Source organism: Aplidium turbinatum, chromosome 10 (assembly GCF_918807975.1).
Source record: "Aplidium turbinatum chromosome 10, kaAplTurb1.1, whole genome shotgun sequence".
In the NCBI taxonomy this organism is placed as follows: Eukaryota; Metazoa; Chordata; class Ascidiacea; order Aplousobranchia; family Polyclinidae; genus Aplidium; species Aplidium turbinatum.
In genome coordinates this window covers 6,529,552-6,552,680 of record NC_137481.1, presented here as the reverse complement: position 1 = coordinate 6,552,680, position 23,129 = coordinate 6,529,552, and the positions used below count along the sequence as shown (strand labels likewise).

Sequence of the window (23,129 nt, the reverse complement as noted above, 5' to 3'; positions counted from 1 at the left end):
ACAGATGAACTGATTGGTTATAGCCCAATTTGCCAGCCAGAAAACCAGTTCTTTTAATAAAAAAGGAACTGATTTTGATTTTCGAACTGGGATGCTCTCGAGCTCCAACGCTGCATTTTTACTTCATCGAATTCCTCGGTTTGACGTCATTATGTGACCGACCAAGCGTGCAACCATAAATGGGCATAACGATTCATGTAATTGGTTCACCTTGTGCGCAGCTGGAACTTATCTATTCGCAAACAGCACTGATAGTTCATTTTACTTACGTACTTTGATAAATTTGCTTTTTGTTTAGTGTTAAAGCGGTTTAGATGACTTGGAAACTCACTTGTTACAGAACTACTTTTCAAGGCATGGTATATCAAAGCAAATTTCATAATATACCAGTCTTTGTTGGGCGAGGATAAACTGATTGGGTTAGCCTAGCCTAGCGGGTTCTAAACTACAGTTCCAAAATCGTTCAGTTAGAATCAATTTCAGACACACCTCAAAGAAAATCTTACATATGAGTGACCACATTGCTTGAAAAATCAACTAGCTGCTAGGCTATGTCCACATAACAAATGATGAGACATGTAAAATGCAACACAAGTTAGGATCAACAGTGAACATTATTTTGCTCCGATGAAAGCGAAATTTATGTCTTTAAATCGTAACAAACAATAAATACCTATTACTGACAAAGTGCGATGCGGTTCATCATGCCCGCAAAATTTACAAGGTAGTTCTACAATAGGTCGCATAATAAAACCAATAAACTGAAGCTGTAGGAAACTTGTTACGAAACTTTCGAGCATCGTCATTGCAATATGTGAGAAAATTATCGACCAAAAAGCGCTGCTTTATTCAAAAGCTTTTTAGTCTAAAGATTTTCATAAACCAGCAGCATTTTTAGTCGTGAATTTTGTTACGTGTTGCGACGAAAGACGTTAAACGTGAGAAATTCACTTAGTCACAGATCGAACGGCAATAATAGGAATTGTATCCTAGACAGCAAATCAGTCAATTTTTACATTGATGTTACGTTTGCAGACGTAAAAAACAAGGCGTAAGTGTCAAAAACGACTGATTTGCTGTTGGGATGATATCATAAAAGATTAACATTAGTAAGTAGTGACTCTTGAAAAGGTACGGATAGTCCCAATTAACATGGAAATCAAACCTATATAAAAATTAGCGATTTAATTCTAGTAAAGGAACATCTATTATATTGTGTCGGTCTTAACATCCTTTTATATTCTTTGTACGTAATAGAAGAGGCATCCCTGTGATAATGTACACGAGAGTGCAAGGATTTCATAAACGGCAATGAATCACTGACTGAAGAGATCAATTTTTACATTACTTTGGTGAACTGCTAGCAGCTAAAAGTGACGTTCACGTCTGGTTACTCAGAGAAATAGTTCTTGGCAAGATGTTGCGAAATAAAAAAAGGACCAGTAATAGACCAACACCCAGGAATACTGTGATCCTTTACATGTGAAAAGGTGATAACGAGTGAAAATCAAGACGACGTCACAAACGAGTTTGTGAATAGTTTCTTTTTCGGGGAAGGCTGAAAGCATCTCACATCATTAACTAACCTACGACATTCGATTTGTAGGTAGTAGCATTGTTCTGGCACTGGCGAAATGAATGAGACGATCCTGGAACACACTGGTAGCAAGGCGGTGTTGCTGCAGATCAATCACAGGCAGGTACCAAACTAGCCGCTTTTTACATTAATTCAACGTCTGCAGACGTTGAATTAATGTAAAAAACGGCTAATTTGCTATCTGGGTAAATGTGGCGCAACATGTTAAGATTCTGCAATTGCAATTCACCAAAAAATCACAGACATATTATTTGATTGGGACATATGTACGGTGCTTGTCCTTAGAATGACTACAAAAGGATTAAACAGAGAATACACAAACACATTACTAAGTACAGAATACACACTTCTGAACCAATTCTTGAGGTTCAAAGCCAAACCAATGTGATTTTTCGCACGACAAAATAATCAATGCATCCAATTAAACATCAAATTTTCAATTTTTCGGTGTCAAAATGCGACAACTTCATCAGCACTGCCCAAGCTGGCAAATCAATCTTTTTTACATTGAATCAATGTAAAAAGTACGGAATTTGCTGTCTAGGAGCTTGGGATGTCAGCATTGTAATGTACTTGAATGATATATTTTTCATATTGATAAAGTAAACACGATTTAAGCGTAGTGACGCCAAGCACAAATCTACATGGAAAAGTGCAGTCACTCCCACGAAAACAGCTCTTCAACTTTGTCAGCTTAGAAGCGTGCAGGCGTTTTTTGAGATGATAATAAAGTGAGAGTAGAAAAAAGTGTAAATTAAAATGGAAGACTATAGTCCCGGAACATTGCTTTACATAAGCCAAGACTTTCCCACCAACGAATCCCAGACAGCAATATCCGACCTTTTTACATTGATTCAACGTCTAATGTAAAACAAAACGACTGCTTTGCTGTCTGGGTAAGAGACAATGCATGGTGGTATGTCTTTGTACTGCAGGACGTGGGTAACCGGATGTGGATCAACAGTAGGTACCCACGTTAAGATTGATTTTTGCCATGATGCTTGCAGTATGCTCTCAGGTAGCAAATCAGGCATTTTTGTACAAAAATAAAAGCTCGATTCACTAACTGGGTCACGTCACTTGAAGTTCTGTGTTTATTTAAGTTTTGAAAAATACAGGACCGAAGCACAACCCGACTAATCAAAGTTGCCTTTTTACATCGTCTGGAGACGTCAAAACGACGGCGAAACAAAACTTTGACAAGCTGAGAACAAACAACTTGGAATAAACAAAATCAACATGAAGAATCTATGCAAGAACATGACAAAGACGGCAAGTCATTGTCAAGGAAGTTGCTGAATTTATTCTGGTTTTCTATTTGTGTGCACTAATGCCACAATTGTGACCAGCAGTGCTACAGGCCAGGCAACAAAATCCATCATTTTTACATTGATTCAACGTTTTCAGACGTGAAAAAATGACGGATTTTGCTTTCTGGGAGGCGACGTTCAATGTCAACAATCGCATACTTCCATTTCTCACAGAATGAAAGTGATCTGACGACTTGAACCTGTTGCAAGGCAGAGGTGAGTTTTTCGCTTGCCATCAATAGGCCACTTACAGGGGCGCCAACGACTGATGTGAGGCAGCACAGATGTCAACAGAACAACCACGCGCTTAATTCACCCTGCCAGGCATCTCTCAGCGCCCCAGTGTTCATGATGTCTTGCAGCAGCAGCAACCGGTGAACGATTTGCTAGGTGGTCACCTCGAATGGCGTTTGATTGTTTTCTTGGTCGAAGTCTTGGTGGTGCGAAGGTTGTTTTGAGTTGACTGAAAAAAGCATACAAATATCCGGTTATTAAGACGACGTCTACTGTGTTACTTGGTCGTTGTTGCTAGTGATTTCATACGCGTTGTATTTTGTATCATTCATCGAAATGACGCTGCACATAGTATACCGATATTACACATTCAATGTGGTCGGTGGGAGGTGGCGGACTGGCGGTGGGTACTGGCCACTGGGTATGTGTAAAGTCTAGAGTCTAGGCTCCACATCTAGATTATGTCACAGTGCAGGCTGATACAAAACAGGCCTAAGCATTGTGCGACAGTTTACTTGCACACGTGATTTTGCAACACGGCTGCAGCAAGTTAATAATTAGAACAAAGTTAGTTTCCTTGTAGAACTATGTACGGTATTCGTTAAGCGGTTACGCACCACTGTAAAAGCGGTTTGAAAGTTCAATGGAAAAGTGCTAATGTTGCGTCATGTAATGCAAAGTTGAGGTAAATTGGTTTCAACTACGGCGATACACTCCACTACTTTATCCGATTTCAAGGTCTGGTGACTCTTAGTTTACAAACATGACCAATATCCAGCTCAGGTGCTCCCAACTTGACTTTTAAGAGAACTTAGATTAAGTTTGAAATCCAGCGTGTTATAGGTAGACGATTGCGTACGGATCTTGCTACAGCATCTTGCATTGCCGAATGCCAAGGTTCGACACCGCTCAAAAGCACGTGGCTGTTTTACATTGATCCAACGTCTATAATGTGAAAACGACTGATTTGCTGTCTGGGAAAAACAAAGATATGAATGACTGAATGAACTCTGAACCGCTGCAAAAATTGTTTAAAGTCGCCTATCGGAAGCAATTAGAGAAACTCAAGTATCAACTATAAGCAACGTTTAGTCCGACAAACTCGAGGAGTCGCTGCTGTCTGAGCTTGAAACAATTTGGAGTTTTTCATCATTTTTTACAGCAGCCAAGAAAAAATCGGGACAACGAACTTGCAAGAGCGACCAAGAGCCAAAGGATTGCACAGCTAGTATTCCACTGCTGTTGTACTAGGTTGGTTAGTTGGTTTAATTAACACCAAAAGAACTACCCACACAGCAAACTTTGTTGTCTGGGTAGGTAGATTGTTCGCTGGGTAAGACAACTACCAAATGCCATAAACTTTTATTTTAGCTTCATAGTGACAAATACACGTTGATATGGAGTGCATTTAGTTCCTATTTTTTGTCAAACTTGGACCCTTTTCTTTCGATAAGTAAATTAATTTCAGAGTTATAGGATCAATAGTATCCGATCCAAAACATTAACTACAACCTAGTTTAGAAACGCATGAAACTCTTTAAACTTCACAGCGGTGGCAGAGCCTTGCGTTGGCAGTCGAATTAAACATATCCAACTTCTACGACGTCAATTTTCGCAGACCGACTCCCAGACAGGGCAAAAATCTTTCAGACTATTCAATTCCACGACCTCGATCAGTTGCGCCATCGAGATCCCACAGCGGAAACCCAACTCGAAAAGTGACCAGAATCAGACTTTTTTTTGCATGTATTCAACGCTTACAGACATTGCTCTACCTCATTCAGCTGATGTTGAAACAACGCAAGAGAAGGCGGATATTGCTAGTTTGGATGAAACTTGGCCTGTAATGTGTGCAATTGTGAATGACCATAGTGCCATCCAAGAGAGAGAGTGTGGTAGAATCTCCATTAATCACTCAATCAAATCATAAAAGCTACTAGGTATACCAAATGTCAGTGGAATGTTTTCCTGAAACTACATCACGTCGAAAAGAAAAACGTGTCTCAATGACATCATCAACATGTTGATGCATGTACAATTGTACAACCGGGTATAAATTTCCTGAAATCGATTAATCAGCAGCATGCGAGTTAAGAATCGAAAAGCAGCTCCAGACCCAAGAATCATGCTCAATATTGGACGAAGAAAACAAGGAGTTGATAGAGTGGCTGTTCAATACAACGAGAAAAACATGAATCGTTTTGTCTCTTTAGAATTTTGTTGCAAAGTGGAGTTGCAACGTGTAATCGCAAAAAAAAAGTGCCCTTTAACAATCTGTAAACGATGTATGAAGTAGTACAACAACAACTTTCGCTGCTGGCCGGGAAGCTTTCGAGTTTACGACTGAATGCAACCAAGCCAGCAAATCAGTTTTGCACTAATTTAACATTCAGCAAAAGTTGAAACAAGTGTTAACGTCAAATTAATGTGAAAAATGGATTGGCTTTTGAGTGGAAATTGTCACGCCGAACCATTACTATCAACAAGAAGCACACACCTGTCTGCCGAAGAGTCGACTTAACAGTCCCTTCTTCATGGGGATGGTTTGTTCGTCGTATGGGATGAGATCGGGCGAGGGGCCACCGTCTGGTCCCCACATGTTCAAATCATTGTATACGGCTGTCTCGCATATCTTCAAAATAAAACTGTGAGTAATAACAGTGAACTATGACACTCTCTAGGTAGCAACAGGCATCATCACAACATATGAGTGTTGTAACATAAGTAGTCACATGTTTCAATTGATTAGTCTGTCTCAAACAAGATACTAACACAGCAATGAAATCAGTCCATTTTTTTTACATTGATTCAATGTCTGCAGACTGATTTACTAGGTGGGATAATGACATCATAAGCGCAGTAGATTACAAGTAATCGTGCATTCATTAAACCTACCTCTTGTTGCCATGGTATCGACACTGAGCCAGTTGAAAACTTTGCATAGAACTCGTTGTCTTTCGGTTCGATGGTGACGCCTTTAACTGTGGAAAACTGTTCGATGTCGAGCACATCCTTCGCATAGACGGCGTGCGGCTGCAAGTTATCACAATGACGTCACAATTAATAACATAAGTCGTCTTGACGCTGAGTAATAGAAAGGGTAGGCGGCGAGTCGCTTGAGAAGCCTTTCATAATTCATGAACACAAAATCGATATTATCAGATAAAAGCAAGTTTCTTTTAATCTCATTACTTCAACGAGCCTATCGCTTTTCAATGAAAGGTTTTGGCTGCTGCAAAATCAGGACACAGCAGCGCCAAGAGCGAAGTCTTTTAGGTCACCGAGGCGGAAGTGACATCACGCGGCCCATGTTGGTGTACAGGAACTCACATCACGTTCACAAAACACGATACAACGTCACCCATCGTGAATATTAAGTTAGGATATGGTACAAACTGCAGACACGGGACAGAAACAAAAGAAAATTGAATAATGATGTCAATGTTATGCGAAAGGTTGGCATCCTAAATTTGAATTCTAAATGCTTAACTGCTGACATTTGCACAGTAATCTAGTCTTTTAAAACTATTGATTGTGTTAAATCGATTCAATTTAATGCAAATGGAATACAAAACTATCTTAATGTGGCCCAAACCAATAAACACTAGGCAAAATAAACTTTCGGTTGGCCGGGAAGCCGAGAAATCTTAAAAATCACAATATCGATTAATTTCCAGTTGATTTTGAAAACCATTGAAAGAAACTGGACAGATTCATCGCTGTGACATCATCAAAAGTAACAAATATAAACCGCATGCGCTTCAAAGCAAACTACGCTTGGTCAAGGGCCAAAGGGGAAACTGACACTTGAAAACGTACAAAACTGCCGATGTCTGTGAAACCAACAAGTCCGATAAATTCATGTTAATCCAACGTCTGTGAATCGTGAGTCCACAAAACTGACCACGACTGATCCCAAAAAGTTGGCAAATTGCAATTTAAATTATCATTGCACATAACGATTAATGATAACAACAATATTCAACGTCTACTTTATCGCTCATGCAAATTTGATCATTGAAATCTCGAAACAATTGAAATCTCAACCCCCAGCATGCAAAAGTTGTCCTTCTTATATTGCTTCCACTTTGGCGACGTTGAAGCACTGTGAAATGGACAACTATTTTTAGCCAGTAACAACTATCACGAACCACTGCAACCAGTCAATCTCAATTGAACGAGTTGTCAAAAATCTTCAGCTCACAAAAATTATCCACCATCATGAAACGTTGAAAGGAAGAAAAAAAAAAAAAACTATTTCTGCTAACTGGGTTGTTTGAGAACCGAGTGGTCCTTGAAATTGGGAATTAAGCCACGACCAAAATAGGCCATGATCCCAGCTAGCAAATCAGTTTTTTTGCACCACACGTTGATTCAAGTTGGGAGGATTGATTTGAGTCAAAATAACAGTCGAAGTTGAAACAATGGAAAAAACGACTGATTTCAGGACTGGAGTGCAACTCAAGTAAGGCAGCAATATCCCAGGTTGAATCAATGTGATAACGACTGATTTTGTTGTCTGGGTCTATTCTTGGTCTCGTGTGAGAAATGGCTGAACGCTAAACAAAATCGACCATGATGTATCCTTTTTGGTATTTGAAACCACCCTGGCAACAAAACCAGTGCTTTTACATCGATTCAACGTTTGCAGCCTTGATCCTATTCAGCCTTGATCCTACTTGAATCAACGTAAAAGCACTGATTTAGTCCGCTGGAATAAATACAAATGATGTTCATACGTTTTCTTTCTCTGCAGCATCACCAGGAAATAAAATCTGCTTCTTGTCTTAGGTTTGACGTTGAAAAGCACATAATCGACCAGAAATTACCTCGTTTGTGCTGACATAATGTACCTTTCACGGTGATATAATGTTAAAAATACGAACAAACAAGATGCAGTAAAATGGCTGATAGAAGGTGATTAGTCACGCAGAGCCTTATCTTAAATCGCAGGTTCTCGCTGCCTCAGTAAATCATTATCTGTTATCTGAACATATTTGTCAGCAGAAACCTATTACCAAGCCCAGACGTGCAGATCACAACATGGTGGCAAGTCTGCGGTGTTTGAAAACTAAACATCAACTCAAAACCTAATGCGGACCGGCTCGATCAACGTCAACAACGGCCCCAGACAGCAAATCAATCGCTTTTTACATCAACTCAAAACTTAAACAAAAAAACAACAAACCATTGATTTGCCGCCTGGGAGGGGGGTGAATTCTACTCACATCAAGCTCAAAGGGGACTTTGTTAAATGGCGGGTTTCCGAAAGGTGCGTTCCCGGTTTCCAGCCGTCTAAAGTTGATGTTCTTGAAAAAAGGATGGGCTTTCACGTCTGAAGACGAACTGCCATTCCTGCAGCCAAGGCGTTCTTTAATGGGCTTTTTCAATAACTAGACAACAACAAAAGTAGTTTTAACAAAAAATAAAACAACAAATATAACTTTAACTTTTGTTTTGTGCAAAAAACACGTTATTTTTGCACAAAACAAGATACACTTGAAAATATTTCAACAACGACATAATCGAATCGTGGCATCAGTGTTGACAAAACAAACTAGCCCCTCTGGCCTCAGTTGCTCTTTTGCATCGATTCAACGTCGCCAGATGTTGAATCGATAAAGCTATCGTAACTTTTGCTCGCTGGGTAGGTTTTGTGCCGAGGAAATCATCCGACATGATCGATTATGAAGAATAGTCAACAATGCCACGAAAAGAAAACATCGCGACCATGTCAGCCCAGCCAGAAAATCGGTCCTTTTTGATTGATTCAACGTCTATGGACGCAGACTCAGTGTAACGTGGGTCTGGTTTTCTGGTTGGAATGAGACTTTTGCTTAAATGGGCAACACTACATTCCAACACAGGTTGCATTTTGCAAAATCTAATTCTAACAACAAATGTTTAAAAATACAAAATACGATTCTTACAAATCTACAAAATATAACTTTTGGATAATTATAGACTACCCAGCTTATATTACATAGCGTCTAAAATATTGAGCTTGGCCTCTTTTTTCATCAGTGAGCAAGCTTCAGTCAGATATATATATTTTCAAAAGGTCTCGACATGGATAAAAAAAATAGAAACAAGTTTTATTGCAAAAGCGAGCGGTGGTGTGAAATGAATTTTTTTAAAAGTAGGTTAAAATGAGGAAAAGCCACTCTTGATGTAAACTCTGTATCGGCAAATCTGTCCGTTTTCACATCAATTCAACGTTAAATAAGAGCCCATATGCTAGCTTGGACCACAAAGGCAAACATAAAAGATCAATGTGATTCAAGTAAGTGTTTTCTGATGTCAAAATCTATTGTCCAGTCAGTCCTTCCAAGAAATAACCAGCCCATCGGCAACATAGGGAGAAAGCAACTTGCCGTCGTGTAGAGATCATATCAGAGCTAACGAGTAGTTGCCTTGCGACAAACCAGCCAGCAAAGCAGTCCTTTTACGTTGATTTAATGTCTGGAGACGTTGAATCAATGTTAAAAAAGTACTGATTACTAAAAAAGTACTGATTTGTTGTCTGGAAATTAGCACTAGGTCTATCAAATGCACTCTTACTTATAACAAAATGTGATTAATTCAAAACATTTTAAGCATGATTTAAAGCCATGATATAATTCTCAGCTATCCGAACTCCTACATGACGGAGAAAATATTTTCGATTAGGCTACTTAAAAATGTTTCTGTAAGGTATGGTGGAGCAATAGTAGTGGCAGGTGACATCTCACAAACACATGACATCACAATACACCACTGCCATTTGGTTCAGATGGGTCGAAATGTTGAAAATAGAAACACGCCCATATGCTGTCACTCGTATTACTGTCACAATATCAAGCAATCAGTGCGACAACAGTTGCAAAGATGCAAACTGAGGCTATGCAGTTAAGTCCATCGACAACAACATGCTAGTTCTCAATGAAGCAAGCAGTGTCCCCGAAGAAATAACCCGGCCAGCAAACCAGTCAAGTTTTATATTGGCATAAAAGACCGATTTTCTGACTGGATTGTCCAATTTCACAAAACTTGGTGGAGAAGCGATATCTAAAAAAGATTCACAAACGAACAAAGTAAATTGATCAACTTTACTGACCATTGAGCAAATGGACTGCGCGTCAGCAGTGAACTTTGAATTGTAACTTTCGGTGTCTTCTTTCACCCTTCTATCAACCTCTTCTCGCTTGACCTTTTCTTTTCGCTTTCGGAAAGGAGCTTGCCCTGAGATCATTTCATAAATGATGCAACCGAGACCCCACCAGTCAGGGCTCAGTTCGTATCTTTCGTTTCTAACGACCTCTGGAGCTGAAACAACAAGTGTAAAACATTTACTCTGGGTTTGGATTTCTTAAAACAGTCTTGAAGGTTGGTTGTTTTATACATTGATTCAACGTCTGCGCACGTTGAATCAATGTAAAAATGACAGATTTTGCTGTCTGGGTTAGCACATGGTGTTTTAAACAACCGAAAAGAGTATTATGAAAAAAGGCAATCTTTGACGTCAAGGTAGCATTACTGTCCACGATCAGCGGTTCATGAGCAAAAATAATTAACAGAAATTGCTTGACACTTGTTTGGCATGTAAAAGCCACTCACCCATATAACCGACCGTGCCAACACGCCCTTTGATCTTCTCCCCAGAAGGGATTTTGACAGCTAAGCCAAGATCAGATATCCTGATGTGACCTACAAGACAAGGTACGAATTGGTTAAGAAATGCAACCATTGTATGTCAATCATGCTTTACGTCAGGCGTCATGGTCTGTTTATTTTCAAGACGCTGAGAATCGTTTTATCAATTTGCGGAGAACTTTAAAAGTGAACATACGCAACATAAGCCGGTTATAACCAAATTCTTACCGTGATCATCCAAGAGTATGTTTTCTGGTTTCAAATCTCTGTAAAATGAAAGTGGTAGTTACGCACATCTCAATTCGATAAGTGGTTATATGGTTCTAACAAGAGTCTGGATATCATCGTTTACAAATACCGAAATGATGGGTTTCGAAACTCATTATTAAAAGCACTATGCCGGTGAATAGATGAAAGAGTTTGGTGTAACACTAAACTTGTGTTGCTTCAACAAACCTGTAAACGATACGGAGTTTGTGGAGGTCATGTAAACCGCAGGTTATTTCAGCAGCATAGAATATGGCACGTTCAATGCTGAAGCCCGGTTCTCCCATGTTGTGGATATGAAACTTGAGATCGCCACCATTCATGATTGTCAGCACAAGATTGAGCGCGTCTTTCGTTTCGTATGCGTAACCCAGACTGACCTGAAGGACAAGATCTCAAACAGGAAAACGTATTCAACGCATTATTTTGTGTCTTTTACATACTTAAAAACGTTAAATTATCGCGAAGAGACGCAATTTTAAGCCTGTGGTTAGCCACTGTGTAAGAAAGTTCAAGAATTTGCAGAATGTGCTTTTAAGTTCTTTCTGCGAAGATAGTCCATTAAGAATAATGTACTTGGATGTTAATGTTACATCACCAGTCGTTGTATCACAAGCTCTTTAGACAGGTATGACATCAGTTACATGAAAAGAATTTCAGATACAAGCAGAAATCAAACATTGCCACAACCCAGCAAGCATGCAATTCATCATGACATGCGCTGCACTGTTGTAAGAAATAACACCTCGTCATAACACGCTAAGCTACCAAATGTTGAGTTGATGTGACGATAGAACAAAATACCAACGTGTTTTGCATCAAATTATTATAATCAAAGATAGTTAGCCTGATGGGATCCCACTTAGCAAACAATTTGTAGTTTGAATTCAAAGTGCAATATCTGTCAAAGGCGTCGTTCAAAGCTTGTCGTTGAAAATCTTGGACGTTGAAATATGTCAAATTCATCGTCTACAGACGTTAATTCAACTGAATCAATGTAAAAAGCACAAATTTTGCTAGCTGGGACACAGGGCTCACACTGGCTCATTTCTTGTCAAGCAACGAGAATCACAAAGCACCAGCATCTTGCAGTTGAGCAAACACACGCCAGTAAGCTGTGTGTTATCTTGCAATTAGCTGGGATGACCATTGATCTAACATACTGACCAATGTGGCCATGTTAATTCGAATATAATCAGCGTTTTCGACACGCTTCAAAATTCAGTGATGTCACCCGCCATTCAAACACGACACAACGATTTCTGGCATAAAACGTAGCTTTTGTATTTGGACGTCAGCAGCATTAACAAGCTTTGCAATTACGCCAATAATTCAAGTGTGATTCATTGCGTAAACAACATAATGGCATTACAATAATTGTGTGGTGTCATTAATCGAACAGTGTTGTTTTCAAAGGAAATTTTACTGATTTTGCGAAAGGTTATTTTTCATGCGGCTTCTTACAAAGAGAAAAGACCAACTGAACAAAAAAAATTGAATGAGGCTGGTTCAAATCTCACCACAAAGTTACTGTTGACCGATTCTAGAATTTGTTTTTCATTGAGCGCCATTGCTTCTCCCTTTCGTTTTTTTATTCTTTTCTTTTCCAATCTCTTGCAAGCATACATTTTCCCACTGCTTCTCACTTGACAAGCACAGACTTCTCCAAAGCCACCCTTCCCAAGGACTCTATATTGTCTAAACGTATTCTTAGTGACCGGTTGCCTGCAAAGATGCAAAAAGCTTATTTGAATAACGGTGAATCTTTTCACTTTAACCACAACGCTGAAACGTATTGAATCAAAACTGAGCGGATTAACATAATGAAAAAATTGCTTGAATACTTCCAGGCAAAACACTTAGAAAGTAGAAACAATTGTTTTTGTTTTTAACGCATGTGATGTACCCGACAATCAATGTGAACAGTGAGCATATTGGTGTAAAAAAGTTTCTTGTTGATTAATAAGATAGAAGAATTTGCAGCACAACTTGAAAACCAGATAAACTGTGTAAATATAGCAGGCCAGATTCATCAGCTTTTTATCTGCTTGCCGTGTCTGGGAAGTGGCTTTGTTGCAGCTGACCAATCGCGGCGCATGCTTTCAAAAGCTTCCACAAGCTTGGCAGCTTCCTGGGTGTCGGCTATGACGCAGGCTGAGTAACAGGAGAAGCATTGTTGACGATGCGTGAATGCGATTCATCTGGCCGCATGCCGCAATGCGTAGTGACGTCACAACTGTCAGCCCGAAGCCGACGGGAAGTCGAAAGACAAACCAACCAGCACTTTCGGTAAATTGAAAGCTTTAAACGAAACAAACTTGAGGTTTTTGGAGCTTTTCTCAAACAGCAAACTGTCTGCAAGCAAACCTAAGACGAAATAAACTTAAACAATTATCACCTTTCCAAATACTTCCATTGCAGAAAACGGGAAAAATACATTGAATCAAGAAATCCATTGAAGGGTTCACCGCTGAGGTAGTTGGTGATAGCGCTGCAATAAACAAAAACTTCCCTGATATGAACTCGCTACATCATCGGACTGCTACGAAACAATGACCGGCGGTTTTAATTAGATTGCACTGACACAGAATTTCGTAAGTTTTGAACTTTATGGCACTAAATGTCACAGTTTTGATTGGAACAATGCAAACAACCCAAGTTTTACAACAAACTGAACTAGTGCAACGTCCTTGTGCATTAAAGAATCAACTAGGCTACTTAGTAAACAGAAAAAAGCAAACAGTTTCAAAAAATATGGTGCGTAGCTGCAGGATTAGTAGCTGGTCAGACATGCCCTATCAGACAGCAAAATCTGTCAATTTTACATTGATTCAACGTCTGCGGACGTTGAATCAATGTAAAATTGACGGATTTTGTAATATGTCAGCTGACATCACGGAGAAAGTTAAACAAAAACTTAAAACCGTCATATTACGTTTTTTTACTGGTGGGCAGATGACAAATGCCATAATTGGCGTTTCTTGGGAGAGAGTTATAAGCAAGAAAGTGGAGATGTGATGTTCGAAAAACTCCTCAAATTCTTACCTTGAAATTTCAGAAAACAAATCTTGACTGAGATTTTCTTCTTGATCACACTCTGGGGGAGTTTTTAATCTTTCCTCGATTGCTTCAATCATGTCGTTGGTTACGGTTGTTGGAAGTTTTTCTGTCTGCAAGACACCAAGAAGAAAAATTCTTTTAAAAAAGCATATTATATCCATATAGCCTTTCCAACATCTTTCCAAACCCACCATTACAGTTGTTCTCAAACTGATGATACGCCATTACAAAGAATCTCATTAATCGCATTAGCAAATACCAATTCATTAAAAAAGTTTAAAAGCCTATCTCAGATCACTTTTAGGTGAGGAATAGCTTTGTATTCTATGAGGGAGGAATTGGTGTTGAACGTGACGCAAGCATTTCGATCGCTTGCCACTGTCAACTTACCCCATCTTTCAAGTATTCATCATAAACGGTCTGAGCAGCTTGCCTTCTCTCTTCCCATAAAGTTTCTTCATATTTTTTCTGCAACATATCAGTTTTACGACCTTGCGCAAATGCGTCACCACTGAATAATTTAATCCCAGCTAGTTAAATAGCTTTTATAATATGATTCAACGTCTACAAACATCTGTTGAGATGATTAGACAGACACGTTTGAATAATAAACTACAACTTTAAGAAGGTAAGACATCTGAAGGATTTTCCACACTGGACATATTGTAATAAAATTGTCAGCTTAAGTACGTTTGAATTGAATCAATGCATGATGCGCATACCATTTGTTGCAAACATTTCCTACATATCGATAGTTCTGGTTTGGTTGAACAAAAATCCGCAAACAATCTTTGCCCGATAGGTTGTTCTTCACATATAAATGTATAATCTTTTTCTGCAAGCAGGTTGATTAGAATTAATAATTCCATGCAGTTGTTGGTATTTTAATACGTCAACTAGATAAATTATTTAATGCAAATAAATAAATTACTGAATGCAGTGAATTGCCTTATGCATTGCCTAATAGTTTAGATACTTATCAGCATAACTTACTTCACAGAAACGGCTGTACAAAACATTAGATGAACGGAACATTACAATCAATGCCGGAAAAGCAAATTGCTAGAATTACACATAACACAGCATTTTGCATGATGACTGAGTAAACCTAAAAATGACACAAAAAGTTAAGAAACCAAAGGCAACAGAAGTTGCTGGAGAACCTTTGTTGGAGTAACCTTTGCTGGAGAACCTTTGCTGGAGTAGCCTAAGTTTTATAGACTAGTACAGCGGTGCCCAAAGTGTGACCTGCATACCGCCCGCAGGAACAGCTCCTGCGCCGCTCGTCTGAACTCAAGAATATACAACCTTAAAGCTTAGGAGAAATTTCAAGGAAAAAATTAGTGAACGTTTTAATGCAGCCACCAAAACTCGCAAAATTCAGCGCATGTGAGTGTGACTAAATAAACTTTATGCACCTCTTCACCAATAGGTGAATTGTTATAATCCAACTTACTTATTGTTTTCTTCAATTCGTCAGTTTCGCTGATGTGTGGAAATTTTAGCATCTCCTTCCATCTCTTGCTCTTTCCTTTCCGTTTTCCTCCCCCACCTATTGATTGCTAACATTATAAAATCTGAAACCAGTAACTGGCAAGTATAAACCCCAACAATGAAAAACACCCGCTATCCAAGTATCCAGTCACAATGTTGTAAACATTATTTCTACTTTGAAATCAAACAAGTTTAAAACAACAATTAGTACAACTAGTCAACTACTCGTGGGTTGTTTTTTAATAGTTTATAAATACCACTTTAATTCAAAAGTAAATTTGCACTGTGCCACTGTAAAAAATGAAGCACTGAGCTACAAAACACACCAGAAACAGATTTACATATTAAAGTCTAGAGATGTACCGATACCAATATTTTGGCCGATACCGATCCCGATATCACTTTTTTAGGCCGATACCGATGCCGATACCGATATTTTGGCCGATACTTTGGTGTTACAAAAAGAAGCAATTTTGGTATTTGCAAGGAATTATATCAAATGCTAAGTTTTACCTTATTTGCATAAAACTATTAAAAAAGCTTTGAATTGGCATAATTTATTAAAGATTCAAGAATCCAATCTCAACCGCATTGTTGTGTCATAATACTAGTAGGTTTCAGTAATGAAAGGCCACCATAATTGAGGACTGGGGTATAAGGAAAGAAACATTACATCATAATTGGGGTTTCTGAAAAATTAATAAAGTGTTTGCACAAACTCTCCAAATAGGCCATCATAATTGATAATAAGATGTAAAATGTAAACCAAGTGATTTGTGTAGTCGTACAAAAACTATTCAACAAGTAATGTGCAACCTAATGGCGCTTGCCGTTCGGTTGAAAAGCTTTTGCCAGGCCAAGACTAGCCAGGTAGCAAAAATGTATACTTTTGCATCGTTTTTACGTTGCTAAACGTTTAAAAAATCCATGTAACTTGGTTGTTTTTAGTATGCTGGTTCTATCAGTTTGTGATTAAATTTCCACCTTTCGTTGTAATAAACCCACCAAGCTTAAACAATGTCACGGCAGAATAAGTAGGCTATGCTTAAAATGAAAGCAAACTAAGAATCCTCACTAAACTAATCCAAATGGTCTTGTTGCGCCTAAAATGACCAAGGCCTATGAGAGGGGGGTACGGAAGGTACGGCGTACCCTTGACGGCCCAAGCCTGTGTTTGTTGGGAGGGCCCGAAATTGTGGTTTTATAGTTTACACACAAAAATGTTTGGCTAAAACCATCCTAAACGACTGATTTCAAGCGTTAAAGTTGTTATTCTTTAGTCCTGGGGGGCCCGTAATCTGGCAAAAGGGCCCAGAAAGGTAATCGAGTGCTTTGCAAGCAAATTATGGGCCCAAAGTGGTAATTTAATGCTTTACGTGCAAAATGTTCTGTTAAAAGCACCCTAAATTAAATCATAAAAGTTAGTTATTCTGCTGTCTGGGCGTACACTAGCCATTTCAATTCTTCGGAATGGCCCGATTCGGTGAGTCCGATTCGGTGAGTTCGATCCCTTAACGGGGGATTTTTTCAATTTTTTTTTTAATTATTGGGTACCGTGGCCTAATTATCATTGCCGTTTTAAGGTTAGGGGTTAGGAGTTAGGGGTTAGGAACTCACCGAATCGGACTCACCGAATCGGACTCACCGAATAGTAGCAGACCCTCAATTCTTGTCGATGTCAATTCTTGCTACAAAACGGCTGCCGAGAAACATATGCTGTAGTTGATTGGATGGTCTAAATGGCTAGCGTGGAAGCTACACCATTATGGGTAGCGAATCGCAACAGCTCGCTGTAGTGAGTGCTCAGCCTTGTGCTGATAGCCGGGAAGAACGCTCCTTTCTTCACAATGAGGTTGTCATCTTAGGCGCAACAAGACCATTTATTGATTAGTTTAGTGAGGATTTGTAGTCCCATTGCTTTCATTTTGAGCCTACTTACTCTGCCATGACATTGTTTAAGCTTGGTGAGATCATTACAACAAAAGGTGGAAATTAAATCACAAACTGATAAAACCAGCTTACTAAAAACAACCAAGTTCCATGTTTTTTTTTAAACGTTTAGCAACGTCAAAACGATGCAAAAGTATACTTTTTTGCTACCTGGCTAGTCTTGGCCTGGGGTTATCCTCTGCTGAGAGTAAAAAAGAAACACAAAGAAAAGAATGATAAATATTGGAGAAATTGAGTCTCCTTCACAACTTAAGAATCGAACAACGCAAAACTGCTGAAACAAAACGTTTTGTTTGAGTGAAAGAATCACTGTAAGCAAACAATGCCAAAAGGTGCGCGCATGAAGTCATGGGAGTGTGAGGTATCAAAAATTTGAACAGGTTGTTATTTTTCTACATCAATGTGGTGTTAGTTACTACTTTAAAAAATTTATGTAATATCTTTGCTTCTGCAGAAAATCCGCAGCAAACGCCTTTTTTACATGTTTAGTATCGGCCACAGTATCGGCCAAATTTTGCCGATACCGATGCCGATACTCAAAAAATGGCCGATATCACCGATACCGATATATCGGTACATCTCTATTAAAGTCTATTAAAGTCATTAAAATTTATTAAAATACATCTATTAAAATTTCTATTAAAGTCATAATTAGTTTGATTAATACTAAAAAGAAAATAAAAGTTACACCACCAATACCAAATATGACATTTAGCATCACCACACTAAATTAATTTGCAACCAAGCATGGCAACATAAACCTCATGCAATTATGAAAATTAAAAACATTTTGTTACAGCTTGAAAAGCAAATACCTGTATGTTTATTGTCAAACAAAAACATTTCTTCAACCATGCAACAAAAGATTCCACTGAATATTTACTTGACACAATTATCATATATATAACACTAAATTCTCATTATAAGTCTCATTTCACAGACTTACATATTCAACATACCCTAATCAGTAATCAACAAGTAAATGGAGAACAGCCCTAGCAAAAAATCAATTTTCGTACATTGATTCAATGTCAGTCGATGTTCAATTAATGCAGAAAAGGAGCAATTTGTTAAATTGGGCATGACAACTTGACAACCACATGTTTACAAATGTTTGTCAAAAAGTGCTTTTAGTCCTTGACAATCAAGAATTTGGAGTGGCAAGGTAATTCAAAAACAAATGTAATATATAAATTTGGTAATGATACAACTTTACTAACAAAAAACTTTTTAATCACCGTTACAACAAGCTTATAGGACAGTGAATAGCTGAGTGGTGAGAGTCTTGGTTCGACATTGCCAAAGACACAGCTATGACCGTTTTGCTGCTTTGACACCGAGCAAAAGCACGTGGTTGTGTCTTTGGCAAGACACTAAAAGGTATGCCTGAAGGGACAAAAATTGGCTTCCTTGCCTTTAAGTCCACTTAATCTAAATCTTCAACCACAGGGCATAAGCCTGAGTACGACTAAGGGAACGTTCAAATATTACGTAACGCTTTTTTTCCGAATTTTTGACCCCCCCCCTCCCCCATGTAACGCCAACGTAACGCTTTTTTCAATCCCCCCCTCCCCCATGTAACGCTTTTTCAGTACGAATTCAGCACAAAAAACTACCATTCCGTACTCGAAAGCGTTACGTAACGTTTTGCTTGAACCCCCTCCCCCCCAATGTGACGCTAACGTAACGCTTTGCATAAACCCCCCCCCTCCCCCTCGAAGGCGTTACGTAATATTTGAACGTTCCCTAAAGTAAATGCTTGTGGGACAACATATATCTATTTAATATGAAACCTCAGTCAGTGACAGCCCTGATTAATTTACTGTTTCAGAGTGACTCCTAAAATGCTTCTAAAACATTTAGCATATTTGCAAAAGAAAATCAGTAATGCAATAACCCAGCCCCACTAACACAATAGTCTCTTGGATTGTTAGCTTAGTAGGGTCCCAGTGTAGATGCAAATATTTCCAAATAAATCAGGAGTTTTGGAAACAAAATGTTAGGAATTCTTAATACAAACAGGTTCGCTAAGAGACTTCAATAAAGCATTCATAACATTGACTGGTATTAGAACACAGTGTCTAACGACAGTTTTTTACGCACTCTTTGAGAAAGTTAAACATGTCATAAGTAGCAACAGTAAAGAAAGTAATTAGTAAAATATATTCTTTTAAATTTCAAACACCAAGCTATTTTCAATCAACACACATGGTTCAAAATAGACAAATATATAACTGATGAAAATCAAACAAAACCAAACAGTGATTTATTTCAGACAAACAACTCAGGAAATCATGCAAACGTACCTGAAGACACTTTAAGACAAACCATAAAAAATATAAAGCGGTTTATTTTAAACTTGCCTTAAAATAATTTATTCAGTGAGTGTGTTATTAGTGTTGCATTTATATTTCTCATGTCAATTAGAAATAAAATCAAAATGGTGGAGAACATGTCAGTTAATTCTAACTGAACGCATGTAGTCTGTATAATTTGATAATTCAGTAAACTTACCATCATGTTTGTTTTCTATGAGCAAAAAAGCTGTTATGAGGTTAAACTCATAAACCTCACCATGCACCAAATACTTCATTCATAAATCATGATATTGATATTTGAATCTTTATCCTCGGACTGGAAAAGCTTCTTGCAAATCTTAATCCTGGCAGTTTTGCATACTTGTGGAGGCTTTGAATCACTGACACAGGCCCGGTCACCAAGATTGACAGAGTGGAGTTTCCGATTGTTGAAGTGTTGTTGCCGGAAAATTATTCTATCCATTAGGTGCCATATTGCTGCTCATGCGGTCATGGTTATTTATGGTTTGCAGGTCTGCTTTGAATATTTGGCTATCCAAGTTGAAGCTAACCCAACCCATTCAACATATTTAGTTTTATTTACAAAAGGGTTTTTGTATGATAAAACAACTGTAATATTTCAGGGTGTAAGAAGAAAATCTTATGATTGATTGATTGAATCTTTATCCTCGGACTGGGAAAGCTTCTTCCAGAGCTTAATCTTGGAAGTTTCGCATACTTGTGGAGGCTTTGAATCACTGACGCAGGCCCGGTCATCGAGATTGACAGAGTGAAGTTTCCAATTGTTGAAGTCTTGTTGCCGGGGAATTATTCCATCCATTAGATGCCGCTGAATGGAGAGCAGTCCTTAACATGCACTGCTCAAGCGCACACCCCGAGAGTCGAACCAGCGCTGCTTGATCTTAAAGCTTCTTCGTTTCAGAAGTGACGCGCTAACCAATTGAGCTATCGGGGCGGACTGCATTGACAAACATTTGTTACCAAACACTGGTCTAACATAAGCTCAAAAAACTGTAGCTGTTTAATTGCTGCATCCTATATAGTCAAGTGAAATATATAGAATGCTGCCTGATGCACCACGACTGATAATGTTGACCTTACGAAGGAAGCAGCCTAAGATTTCTTTAGTCTATGTTGCCAAATTGATGCAATATTGTTCGATTAAACACATAAAAGCATAACATGGTGAGGCAGCACATCTTCACTGCATCAAGCGATCAGACCTTCAGTTGAGGAAAATTTGGGAAGCATCTCCAGACTTGCCTCAATGTCTCATTAGTGTAAATAGTTTACATTGGGGCTTGACAAAAAGTATGACGCAGACAGTAGGCCATGTAATCCAAGATTGGTGTGTGGGCCTTGTTTTCAATAATGATGACATCAGTCAGTGGCGAATCGACAGTTGCCCTGATACTGAGCAACGATAAGAAGCGTGATAATGCTGATGTGCCAGCAGAAGTACCCTACTACAGCAAGCCTACTTTGCTTCACCAATCTTCAGTACAAACATTAATTCGCTTTTCCACCACAATTGAAAAGTCATTGCCAAAACTTTGATCAGTGACATTGACACTGCTGTATTTCTTATGTTGATTTTTTCAAGAGACGTTTCAACTCAGTTCAGCTTCAGCTGTTCAGTTCAGCTCAGTCTGTCTGACTCAGCTCAGTCTGACAGTTCAGCTGACGATATAGTCTGCACTTTATGGGACATTCTGTGGTTTAAAATTGCATTTGAATCAGATTTATCTTTAATTAAAAGAGAATCTCGCCAGCAAATAACATCCTACTAACCGTTATGCTAAGGTTTTATCTCACTAGTGGGTCTAACACTATTGGGAAGCACCTACTACAAGATAAAAAACTTATTAGGTTTTCACAATTTCTTCCGATATGATAGCGTTAAAAGGTATTATGTATGGAACTTAATAACTGAAATATCTGTGTAATTAGGTCAGGGTTTTGATCTTTGCCCAGGACTAAAACAAATTTCAAAATATATACGGTACCGTACCGTATACAAGTTTTTGTTTTCAACAGCTTTAAACTTTTCTCAAATAAGGGCAGAATTCCTTATATAATGAATTCCACTATATAGTGTAAATATAGCCTCAGCCTTTTGTTTTCAAAAACCAAAAAAATATATTAAATTTTCTTTAAAGTATCATAGGCTACGATTAACGATAACTTGCACAGACTGGAAATAAGATAGGCTATATGGTATTGGTAGCCTATTGCTATTTCCTAGGCCTGTTCAAAAAATAATTTCATAGGCGTCTCTACAATATATACTCTACTATCTGACAATATATCATAAATTTCAAATTAAGTATGTGCAAATAAGCCAGTCAGATTGTTTGCAGCAACATTACAGTTTCACTGTCAGTCTATAATGAAAGTCACAACAAACCTAAAATGAAATTGCAATACTAACTTCATTCCATTTACCTACCTTCTCTGGCTTTTAGGTAGACCGTATTGGCCACGATATTTTCTAATTCCATATCCATCATTGGAGGTTGTTAGATTCACTCTGTGTCTCTTCAGGATCTAGCTTCAGTGGTTGAACTTGGAAACCAATACAAACCATGAAGGCAGATTCAGCGAAGTTGCTTAGCATACTGGAACAAATCGATATAAAATCTTTTCTGGCTTTGAGCACAGCACAAGAAAAAATACAAACTCGCTGCTTTTTTTCTTGTGAGTGATAAATGCCACAAATATTTTATGCCAAATATTTTTTTCAATTAATTTGGAATTTTTCACGAAATTTGTGAAAGTTTTATTGGATACCAGTTGGATACCCAATCAAAACGACATGCATTTTTTTATAACAATGTGATGGTTGAAGAACTCTTTTAGCTCATGCAAAGATTTGACAAGGCCTGATGGAATGGCTGTGCCCAGACGAAGATATATTTTGTGTGGTTTCCTTTGCCAGCCTGCTCTTCCTGGTGAGACAAACTAAACGCATCAAGAGTTGTGTCCCCGACATCGGCCATCAACATTGTTGATTAACGCACAACGGCCAACCAACATAGCAACTATCTATCCTGCTTTTATTCTTGTTTTTCATCAATTTTTTTTTGCAAATAGGCTATGTTTTTAGAGCTTCGGTAGAGAGTTTGTCTTGTCGTACCATACGCATACGAAACCGATTAACGCAACCAGATTTAACATATTACGTTTATTTTTAATATTCAGAAAACAAAAACATCTGAACAAAATAGGCTACAGTTTTGTTCAAATGTGGATAAAATTAGCCTACTG

At 38.4% G+C, this 23,129-nt stretch overlaps 1 protein-coding gene across 2 annotated transcripts; it reads right to left on the bottom strand.

Annotated features, from left to right (window-relative positions):
• Window positions 1-458: 458 nt before the first annotated feature.
• On the bottom strand, window positions 459-22,472 carry LOC145778583 (G protein-coupled receptor kinase 5-like). 2 transcript variants are annotated; one of them, XM_082590100.1, is made up of 15 exons: window positions 22,312-22,472; window positions 15,557-15,652; window positions 14,823-14,935; window positions 14,491-14,568; window positions 14,086-14,210; window positions 13,439-13,531; window positions 12,561-12,765; window positions 11,230-11,420; window positions 11,002-11,039; window positions 10,738-10,827; window positions 10,238-10,446; window positions 8,370-8,534; window positions 6,037-6,174; window positions 5,639-5,773; window positions 459-3,370 (listed from the first exon to the last, which is right to left on the bottom strand). In XM_082590100.1, the coding sequence occupies exons 1-15, from the start codon at window positions 22,370-22,372 to the stop codon at window positions 3,302-3,304; spliced, it is 1,806 nt and encodes a 601-aa protein (XP_082446226.1). In that variant the 5' UTR covers window positions 22,373-22,472; the 3' UTR covers window positions 459-3,301. The 2 variants fall into 2 exon arrangements, with proteins under 2 accessions (XP_082446226.1, XP_082446227.1); XM_082590101.1 differs by lacking the exons at window positions 14,823-14,935; window positions 15,557-15,652; window positions 22,312-22,472 and adding an exon at window positions 15,094-15,130.
• Between the last annotated feature and the right edge of the window lie 657 nt (window positions 22,473-23,129).

Coding starts and splice junctions, on each gene's coding strand:
- LOC145778583 (XM_082590100.1), bottom strand. CDS start 22,372: ATGATGGATATGGAATTAGAAAATATCGTGGCCAATACGGTCTACCTA. Junction 14,569..14,822: donor GGAAATGTTTGCAACAAATG/GTATGCGCATCA, acceptor GATATGTTGCAG/AAAAAATATGAAGAAACTTT. Junction 14,211..14,490: donor ATGAATACTTGAAAGATGGG/GTAAGTTGACAG, acceptor GGTGTCTTGCAG/ACAGAAAAACTTCCAACAAC.